The sequence below is a fragment of the Mustela nigripes genome, chromosome 13 (genome assembly GCF_022355385.1).
Source record: "Mustela nigripes isolate SB6536 chromosome 13, MUSNIG.SB6536, whole genome shotgun sequence".
In the NCBI taxonomy this organism is placed as follows: Eukaryota; Metazoa; Chordata; class Mammalia; order Carnivora; family Mustelidae; genus Mustela; species Mustela nigripes.
Genome location: NC_081569.1, coordinates 106898519 through 106909384, shown reverse-complemented (window position 1 = coordinate 106909384; position 10866 = coordinate 106898519). Strand labels below are relative to the sequence as shown.

At 44.2% G+C, this 10866-nt stretch overlaps 1 protein-coding gene across 1 annotated transcript; it reads left to right on the top strand.

Annotated features, from left to right (window-relative positions):
* The first annotated feature begins 6845 nt into the window (after positions 1 to 6845).
* On the top strand, positions 6846 to 10465 carry TMEM30B (transmembrane protein 30B). Its single transcript, XM_059373335.1, has one exon. The coding sequence runs from the start codon at positions 6932 to 6934 to the stop codon at positions 7991 to 7993; it is 1062 nt and encodes a 353-aa protein (XP_059229318.1). The 5' UTR covers positions 6846 to 6931; the 3' UTR covers positions 7994 to 10465.
* Positions 10466 to 10866: the final 401 nt, after the last annotated feature.

Sequence of the window (10866 nt, the reverse complement as noted above, 5' to 3'; positions counted from 1 at the left end):
AGTGTACCTCCCTTGAGTGCTTAGCCAGACTGTATTTCCCCTCCTTTGGAAGAGTCCCTTCCACTTTTACTGAGGAGGTGGATATAGGCAACCATTTTGTGTGTCATGGGACCTCTCCCCACCCGTCACAATAGATTGAACCAAGGCCAGACCCCTGACCCAGCCTGGAGTCTCTCATGAACTGAAGAACATGTATGGTGGAGTGAGCAAGGGCGGTAAGGTGATCCAGCACTGGCACCTGAGTCAGAACTGTGGCAACCCAAAGCCATGCAAAGCCCAAGACTGGGAGGACCAAAACTAAAAGCCGTGCTGAAGAGGGTGGCCTGCCAAAATGCAGAGAGAAGCCATGACACACAGGACAAACAGAGAGAAGGGAGCTGCCTAATGACCTTCTACTCATGGGAGAGCCAAATCAATTTCCATCAGTTCCTTCCTTGTGCGAGATTCCTCATCTTTAAACAATAGCCGCCCCTTTACTAAAGCTGGCTTGGGTTTCCGTTCCTTGCATCGCAGAAATTCTTACTAAGATCAAAGAGAATTCCCCAGATGGATTCTGAGGCTGGAGTAGGTTGGTGGCTCCCAGCGATGGGCGATGATCAGATTGCTCTGGGTAAGCTTCCTGGGCACCAGCCCCTGGAGATTGTAACTTAGTGGCAAAAGGCAGATCGAATGTGTATTTTTTTTTTTTTTAGTAATTTAAAAAAATTTTTTTATAAACATACAATGTATTATTAGCCCCTGGGGTACAGGTCTGTGAATCGCCAGGTTTACAGAGTTCACAGCACTCACCATAACACATACCCTCCCCAATGTCTATAACCCCACCACCCTCTCCCTACCCCCACCCCCCAGCAAACCTCAGTTTGTTTTGTGAGATTAGGAATGTGTATTTTTAAACACTGCCCTCCCCCCTAATGATTTTGCTACATGGCCAGTTTGGAAAACACTGGGTAAGGTATCATCTAGGATCCTGGTCCCTGTAGAGTCCCAAACTTTGGTTTAGAATTTGATGCAATGCAAGCCATCCTCATGGTACTTTTTCCTACAGAAAGAAAACTAAAATTTTAAACACAGCCACAAGTTCAGATTTACTATTATGAGAGAAAGGCCAGGGATGCCTGCAACCCTCCAAGGATATACCCTCTCCCGGTTGAATATTAACAAGTCAATATTGATCAGCACACATGACAACTACAGGTTCAAGGGGTGTTGGGGCAAGGTATTTAAACATTTAAATCAGTGATCTGGATAACAGAATTCAACGTATGTTTGTTCAGTTTATTGATGCTATCCAGCAGAGAAGAGCATCTAAGCACATCTTTCTTGGGTACCTCCAGTTTTCCTAAGAGGTCAGCCCTCCCTCCCCAGCGTATGGACGTTAGGACATATGGCTTTGCCCTCTCATGGCAACAGACATCTACTTTATTTCATTTCACAATCTGGTAACTTTTTGAAAATTTTTAAGTGCTTAGCTATTTTGTCCTGATACCTAAGTGAAGGACTCCTAAAGTTTAAAACAGATACTGTCGCCATGTATAAGGGAAAGACAGTATGTGTACCATAGTCCTCAGTGAGGCCATCCCCAAACCAGTGAGTTTCATCCCCTCAGGGACAGGGGGATGGCAGAGAAGGGTGTCCCATAATCACCTCAACAGACACCCTACAAACAAACACCAACCACACAACTCAAGTCCAATCCCATCCTGGCTGATTTATCCACCACCTTTCAACATGGCCATCTCATACCTAAAGCCAATGCTGCTGAAGACCTATTGTCACCTAGCTCATTCCCATTTTTCTTCCATACTCCCCCCTGCAGCTCTGCACAGGACTGACCTCCATTGTTTCTCAGTAAGGTAGTGACAGGAGAATCCAAAACACCACAGCAAGGAGCAGAGAATTCTTTCCAGTCTTTTGCACCTCCAGTGCTTTTAGTAGTAGTTAACTGAAATTGCTTTGTATCTTCCACTAGGGGGTACCAACTCATAATTTTTGAAAACAGGAAATCTCTTGAATACAGTTTTTAATGAAAAATGAAGTCCAGGCACAGTGAATTTTTTTCTGAACATATGCTGTAATTTTATGAAGCAATTTAATTTGATTCCTTTTAAATAAAAGCTGCCCCATGGGCAGAGTAATAAGCAACAATACTCAGTAGTATAAACTTATGTAAGGAAACACCAATTAAAAATCCTGCCTCTATTACAGTAAGATATATAGTCATGAATTAAAAGAAATAAATGCAAAAACTGAATATAGACAGACAAGTGAAGTTATTTTTCCTTTAGCTAGAGAAATAGGCATGCTAAACAAAAGTCGGCCTCAAAACAAAAGCTTTTGTTAAACAAAAAGAAGGCAACTCAGATATCCTGGGGCTCTCCATCCAGTGGTGTGGAATTCTCCTATCTTTGTATAAGAGAAGAATGGCAATACCAAAAACTGGTTCACTGTTAAAGTGTTTGGGGTTCTTTTAAGAGAAAGCATGCCCAGGCATTATAGTGTCCTCGTTGAAAATGCAAGACATAAGAATTAAGTTGGCCTTCAGCTTCCTGATCGCTTGTTTACCTCCATGAGAACTTGGTCAGCCTCTACTTCCTGAGCCTAAATCTTAGTTCTGCATCAGCTCAGTGGGTTTAATGACAGTACTTCCCACCTAGGTTTGTGGTGTGAATTAGATGAGATAATGTATCTAAAGCACATAGAGAGTGACTGGCCCACAGCAGGTATAAATCCATAAAAGCTAACCAACCAATGAGTCAGTATGCAGGACACCCCTTGAGATTACCAGGAACAGAAATCTTTGCATGGAAAAAGACAGTCACTATCATTTTGGCAAATACACTCATACAGGTAAGCATTCAGATCAGGATAGTTAAGCAAACTGACCAAGGGGAACTAGATAGAACTTGGACTTCCTTAATGTCAAGCTGCATTCTTTCCCCTATGGTATACTGCTTCTCCTAGTATCTGGTAGCCTATTAGCATAGACTAAATATATTCTGTGGTTAACAATCGGTTTTGCTGGCAGTTTTTGGTGAACATAGCAAAGTTCACATTACTGTGGCTGTATCAGAGTTTCTAGCACTATGTACCTTTAAAGAGTTTGACTTTTTTAAAAGATTTTATTTATTTATTTATTTGAGAGAGAGACAGAGAAAGAGAGTGAGAGAGAGGGAACAAGTTGGGGGAGAAGCAGAGGGAGAATCAGACTCCTTGCTGAGCGGGGAGCCCAATGTAGGACTCTATCCCAGGACCCTGGAGTCTTGACCTGAGCCAAAGGCAGACACTTAACCAAGTGAGTCACCCAGGTATCCTAAGGAGTTTAACTTTTAAGTCTTTCTTACTCAGAAATTTATAGCTGAAAAGAAAAGTTACATGCAAAAGATGTCCACTACCATATTATTTGGAATACTGAAAAATTGGAAATAATAGAATACCCAACAATAAAAAGAAGTAGTTATATATGGTAGACCCATGAATTTTAAGACCATTTAAAAATTTATAAAGACCACAAAGAAATATAGAAAATATTTTATTCCTTATTCCAAAAGGAGGTAACTTAACAAGTAGAATGATGATAATAATCGTATTTTTATATTATTCCACCAGAGATTAAATATTTATACAGATAAAATCAGGAAGACAAAAGGGGGAAATGAAGTAATTTTGAGAGTATTGTGATTGAGAATTCATTTTTCTTTCACTTCGAGTTCTCTTTGTAATGAAGAGAGGCAATAAAGAATTGTTTAGAATGAGCTCATTTCTTCACTTTATTGGTACTGAAAACTAAGAATTGAGTTAACATGATCCAAGTGTCCTTTAATGCTCCATGACAACATGTATAATCAATTTAAAGACATAAGATCAGAATTTTCGTTATACAGTGCATTCGGAGGGACAAGGATGTATATCAATCCTGGACCTCTCAGACGTTCCAAGTTGGTGGAGGAAATAGGACATCTACCCAGAAACCAGTACAGCTCCACCTCTAACATCCCATCTTGTATCAGCACTTTTCCCCTCCCGGCTTTCATGCCACCTGCTCATGAACATCATTAGGACTCCCAGTGTCTGATTTCTATGTTCTCTTTTGATCCATAGGCTTGGTTTCATTTTCTTTGCCATTCAGCTTACATACTAAGGTGCATCCTTTAGCCACCCCGCCCCAAGAACAACACTAGCTTGAACCTCTATCTTTCCAACTCCCCTTCCCTGAAAGCCCCCATCCACTGGACATGTTCAATCACTCGCCATCTCTCAGTCCGGATGGAGGGGACTCCCTTAGACCAAGCCACTCAACATCCCTTCCTGTGTCCTTGGTCAGTTCCCTCTCCTCCTCCTCTCACGCTTTCCTTTGGAGATGACCCTGCATTTTAGTGCACGGAGGAAATTATTAAATTAAAACTTCCTTCTCTTGAGCTGAGCCCATAGTCCAGTTACATTCTGCATCCATCTTTATTCCATGTCATCTAATTTCTGGGGTGAGGTGACCCTGCACCTGTCCTCTGGACCCCCTGCCTGTTCCTGCCTTTGTGCCACCCAGGATCACCCATCTGCAACCTTGCCTGAATTATAATCTTTTTCCCTCAGAATAAACAGTAGTCTGTCCTCTATAAAGAAGCCTTTCCTCTGAAATATGTCCTCTTCACAATGACTACCACGTGCCTTTCTTCTTCCTCCCCATCCCCACATTTCTAAAGAGTTGTTCTACCTTGCTTGTCTCCATTTCCCCTTTCCTTCACCTGACAGAACCTGACTCTTCACACCCCAACACCCAAACTGCTCCCACAGAAGTCAAATGCCATGACTCCTTTTCATTTCTTATCTCACTTGAACCCTCAGCTGTGTTTCACCCTGTTGACCATTCCCTGTCTTGAAATATTCTCTTCTCTTGACTGTTGGAATGCTCTGGTTTCACCTTAATTAGAAGAATGAATGAATGGTTGCCTTCCATCCAGGGAAAGGCTCTCAGCTCAACAGGGAGGCTCAGACTTTTAGGGGAGTGGTGGTGTTAGATTAAGTTTTGATGACTGAATTTCTTCCTAGAGACTAGTTTTGTGTACTTTCTGTCAAGCTGACTGATGATTTTATGAGAAGTGTAGATGACACTCAACCATAATGATACAGAGAACTGTTTGTTCTTTTGTCTTATTGAAGAAAAGGTGTAGTGAAGATTGATTCAGACTTCAGGAACTTGTTGGCAATGTTAGAATATTCCTCTCTTGGGGTACAATTAGACATGAGGGAAGTGGAATTCAAGTCATCTGACTCTCCCTCAGTGACCTCTAACAGATAAAGCCTCTAACCTGCATTCATTCCATTCAACAAGATAATGAATTTGTTATTGTCAAAACAATATTACTTTTTAATTTTTAGTATCATTCCTGTAAAGTGCAATTTGGTACTTGACTATATGCTGTCTATTGTGTCTTTCGATTTTTTTTTACTTCAAAGTAATATATATCCCCTCATAGACTGCAAACGCTTTGAAGTCAAGGGTCCTTTTTAGTCGAATTCTCTTCTGTCTTCTATAGTACTTACCATAAGCATGAACACTTGGGTGATGCTTTTAAAAATTCTTGTTTAATTTTTCAAGAATTTTAACTTTCCAAATTTCAATGGGTTTTCATCAACTCCTGAAGGCAACCTGTTATTCTAGGTGCAAAAGTATAATATAGAAAATATTTAAGTTATTTGCATTTTATGAGCTGGAGGAAAGGCTGGAACCCCTCAACACCTAGGGAGAATTTAGCACAAAGCTGAAATGGCCTGATACCCCCTTGTGTAATATGGCACATAAAAGCCAGAATCCCAAGCAATGACCCAGAGCTCATTTGGGTTCTCTTTAAAATAAGTCCTATAAATCCCGATAGTTCACCTCCTTAGGCCAAACCATTCCCAAAGTCCTTGACTGTGGATAGCAGGTAGGTCTTTGGGGACCTTGGATTGGGCCTTTCTCCAGTCAGGCAAAGGATCTGAAAAGAAAAGGAAATCACAGGTAGTCCAGTCCGTTTTTACCCTTGTGTGGTTTTTCCAGCAGCTAGAGAGATATTTAAAGGCTTTGAACCTCTTGTGGTCTGTGATTCTCTTTTTTAAAGACCAACTTTATTTTTGGAGAACTTTCTACTTTTTTTTTAGCTTTGCACCCAGACTGCCATACCTGGCCGGAAAAGCATTCGTCTTTTAAAAAATATGCTAGAATTTGAATTGCTGACATTCAATGACTAACAGATTTGCTATAGTGTAATCTCTCGGTATTACAATTTGTGGTTAGAAGTTGACTAAAAGGGGGTCCATAAGTTAACCGACAAAGACTAAAGGGTCAAGAGTCACTCCTCCACACCCCCCAGATAAAAGAGGATTAATAACCTGAAACCTTCAAGTCACCGGTGCAATCTCTCAGTGAACTTTATGCTTGCTACAGGTGGCAGTTCCTGTGATCAACAGCAGAGACTGGCCCAGGCTCTCTACTTTCTTAGAAGGCGGAAGCGAAGGTGGTACCTGAGCAAGGCAGGAGCCACTCAGACGCAGCCTGGAGACGCCCCTCACCTCGGGGAGGAGGAGCTGGCGGCCGGACCCACCCAGACCGGGATGAAACGCGAGCCTCGGGCCCGCCAGGTGAGGAAACCAACGCCCGCCCCGCTCCGCTCGGGAGAAGCGGGGCGCCGCTGCCCATCACCAGCAGGGGCGGAGCCGGCTCGGCTCACCTGGGCAGAGGCGGAAGTGAGCGGTTCAGGTCACGGCAAGGAGAAGGCTAAGACTGACCTGGGCAGGGGCCGGAGGCGGGGCCAGCCCCCAAACTCACCTGAGCCTGCGGAAAGCAGGGCCGGGAGCAGCCCCCGGGCTCGCCCCGCGCGGAGGGGCGGCGCCCCCGGCTGGCCGCTCGTGAGCGCCACTCCGCCCGTCCCTCGTCCGATCCGGCGCGGCCGCCATGACCTGGAGCGCCACGGCCCGGGGCGCCCACCAGCCCGACAACACCGCGTTCACGCAGCAGCGTCTCCCCGCCTGGCAGCCGCTGCTGTCGGCCAGCATCGCGCTGCCGCTCTTCTTCTGCGCCGGCCTGGCCTTCATCGGCCTGGGCCTGGGCCTCTTCTACTCCTCCTACGGCATCAAGGAGCTCGAGTACGACTACACGGGCAACCCGGGCACCGGCAACTGCTCGGCGTGCGCCCTGGCCGACCAGGACCGCGCGCCGCCGCTTCGCTGCTCGTGCGCCTGGTACTTCTCGCTGCCGGAGCTCTTCCCGGGCCCCGTGTACCTCTACTACGAGCTGACCAACTTCTACCAGAACAACCGGCGCTACAGCGTGTCCCGCGACGACACGCAGCTGAGCGGGCTGCCGAGCGCGCTGCGCCACCCGGCCAACGAGTGCGCCCCCTACCAGCGCCGCGCCTCCGGCCTGCCCATCGCGCCCTGCGGCGCCATCGCTAACAGCCTCTTCAACGACTCCTTCTCGCTGTGGCACCAGCGCCAGCCCGGCGGACCGTACGTCGAGGTGCCGCTCGACCGCACGGGCATCGCCTGGTGGACCGACTGCCACGTCAAGTTCCGCAACCCGCCCCTGGTGAACGGCAGCCTGGCGCTTGCCTTCCAGGGCACCGCCCCGCCGCCCAACTGGCCCCGGCCGGTCTACGAGCTGAGCCCCGACCCGAACAACACCGGCTTCATCAACCAGGACTTCGTGGTGTGGATGCGCACGGCGGCGCTGCCCACGTTCCGCAAGCTGTACGCGCGCATCCGCCAGGGCAACTACTCCACCGGGCTGCCGCGCGGCACCTACCTCGTCAACATCACCTACAACTACCCGGTGCGCGCCTTCGGCGGCCACAAGCTCATCGTCTTCAGCAACATCTCCTGGATGGGCGGCAAGAACCCCTTCCTGGGCATCGCCTACCTGGTCGTCGGCTCCCTCTGCATCCTCATGGGCTTTGTTATGCTGGTCGTCTACATTCGCTACCAGGACCAGAACGACGAGGATGAGGACGCAGAGTGATACCCGTTTTCAAAGGACCCTTCCGGCTAGTTGTCTGAACTCTCCTGCAAGCTTCTTAGATTCTCCCAATCAATTCCAATTCCAGCCTTGCCTCACTTTAACTCCTGGTGTGATGCCTGGACCAGAGGGAGGGATTCCATGCAACTGGGGGCTACCAGAACCTTGCTGGGGTGTTTGGACCGCACATTGAGACATCCTTGTAAATTCTCCCCATCTTCACGATTTACACCGAGTTGACATGTTAGGTTCTTAAAGTACGCAGCATTTGAGTGTGGAAGGGACAGTAGAGATTCCTATTCAACTTCCATCTGATGAAGAGACTGAGACCTAGAGATGTTATAACGCATTCAGGGTCATGCAGCTCTTCCTTGGCTCCTGACTCTGACTCTGTTATCCCTACAACACCGTGGTTTTCTTGGCCGGGGGGTGGGGGGTGGGATGTTGGGAGAGAGAGTGAAGCCCACAAATGACTTGCAGAGGTGTGGAGGGGTGGGAGAGAATATACCTGTAAAAATGTGGACATCTTGTAGACACAGACCCATTCTGACGCAATAAGGCTGGGATGAGAGCCCTGTGTTTAAAAAAAAAAAAAAAAAAAAAAAAAGAACCGCGTTTTAACAAGCCTGTCTGGAGATTCCTCCTGTATTCCCTCAAATTCGGGAATCACTGCCCCCACCCAGGGAACAAGTAGAACACTGGATGTTCCCTGTTTCCTCATGTGTCTGAGGTTGGCCCTGAAGCAGTGACCTGCATTCAGCTCTTCAGGTAGTCATGGATTCCCAGGGACAGTGACACAGTCATAATATTGCAAGTTTTGCAATCCTGCCTTCAACATAGAAAGCGCTCCATAATTTCTGGAATGAGTGGGGAGAAAAATCTTGCTAGCTCTAGAAATCTGGCATACGAATTTGCAGGACAAATACTGGAGGATTAAAGTGAAAACAACAGTTTGCCCAGTACTGTATAGAAACTTGATAATGCCAGGTCACTTTGCACAGCTTGGAGTAAGTATTTTAACTTCAGAATCAGATAGATGGAAGGGGTCTCAGAGGAAAAATGATTTCCCTGAAGTCAAATCTGTTTCTCCTGATTCCTGACTCAGTCCTCTTGGTCATCTAATTATTTTTTATGCTTAGAGGAAAAAAGGTTTATTTCATGCATACATTTTCCCGGGAGTCAGAAAAAAACTTTTTAATCTATGTTCTCAAATGAAGCATGCTTATTTCTAGTAATTGTTTTAAAGGAATGCCAAGGAATACAGTCATGTATGTTATCTAGAATCTTAAGAAACGTCAAGATAATCTTAAAGTCTGCCTACTCTAAAATTACCCTACTGTATATAAAGTTATTTTGAGCAATAGATTTTTTTTTCAAATTAGTTTCAGAGGTAGAACTTATCAACTGATAAATTCTGATAAAAACCTGATTCATCAGTTGCATATAACACCCAGTGCACATTCCGTCAGGTGCCCTCCTTAATGCCCATCACCCAGTTACCCCATCCCCCACCCCACCCCACCCCTCCAGCAACTCTCAGTTTGTTTACTGGAGCTCTGCATCTCTTATGGTTTGCCTCCCATCTATGTTTTCATCTTATTTTATTTTTCCTTCCCTTCCCCTATGTTCATCTGTTTTGTTTCTTAAATTCCACATATGAGTGAAACCATATGGTATTTGTCTTTCTCTGACTGACTTATTGCTAAGCAATAGATTTTTTTTAAATCACCTTTTTATGGCAAAACAAAAACAAAAAACCTTAGTGATACCATTTTAACCAGTTTATTTCCTGAAACTAAATTATTTGGTATTCTGTCAGTCGTCTGATACCTACTCTCTTTTACAGCTGTTTTACTGCTGTTTTTCTTCATGGCTGGAAGGTAGTACAAGATTTTGACATACTTTTTTTGTAGCCAGAGAATATTGAATTGTATTGAATAATTTACATTAATGTTATTATACTCTATTCTAGTTCTTTGAAAATTAATAATTAATAGGCAGCATGCATGTTCACTGCCATCTGTCTCCAACATTCTGGAGTAGTTGTAAGTTAATATTTCTGCCCCATTATTTGGCATAAACCAAAAAATATTTTGCTCTTTCTAGTGTGCTAGCTTTCCAGTTCCTGAGTGTGACACAATTTTATTGTCAGACTGCATGTTGTGATTTTAGGCTATGAAAACCTGATCATTATATGTATATAGGATCATCTTTATTTATTAGGAATAATTGATCAAGCAGCTCACTAGCCTAGCTTTCTTTTTGTTGGATAAGAGAATTTACTACTTTTTTACTATGTGGCTGAGAGCAACCATGTATTTTACTATCCTTTTTATAATATTTAGTCCATTACTGTAGAATTTTTAATGAGACCACAAAATTTAAGGTATTCTGATTAAATCAGTGAATGTGGTTCCAGGTCCTCTTCTCTGAGCTTTTGAAAGAGAATAAAGGTTGTGTTTGTCTTACCTTTGATATCATGTTTGCTTAATTCTTTTGAACTATGATCTTAAAGGCACAAACGGTACCAGCCACTTTGTTCATTTGCAATTAGCAGGTTCTTATCGCAGCAAGAAAATCTTTCAAAATAAGGCTCAGAGTGAACTTAATCTTTCTAAAACAGAATTTGAAGTTACATGAACACCAGCATGTAATATGAATTAGCTGATCTTCAGCTATTACTTGAATTTGGTCAAATGTGATCAATTTAAAAAATAGTATGAAAATTTATTTTAAAATGTGATTATTGCAGCCTTCTCCATTTCTACATTTTACTCAGATTCTAAATTGCAATTATTTGTTGGATCTTTTGGACTGCAAAGCCTCAAAAACTTTATAAACAGAAATATGAAGCATTTTCTTGTGATGATCCCTGT

Bases quoted from the DNA above. Each gene is read 5' to 3' on its own strand.
- TMEM30B (XM_059373335.1), top strand. From the start codon at position 6,932: ATGACCTGGAGCGCCACGGCCCGGGGCGCCCACCAGCCCGACAACACC.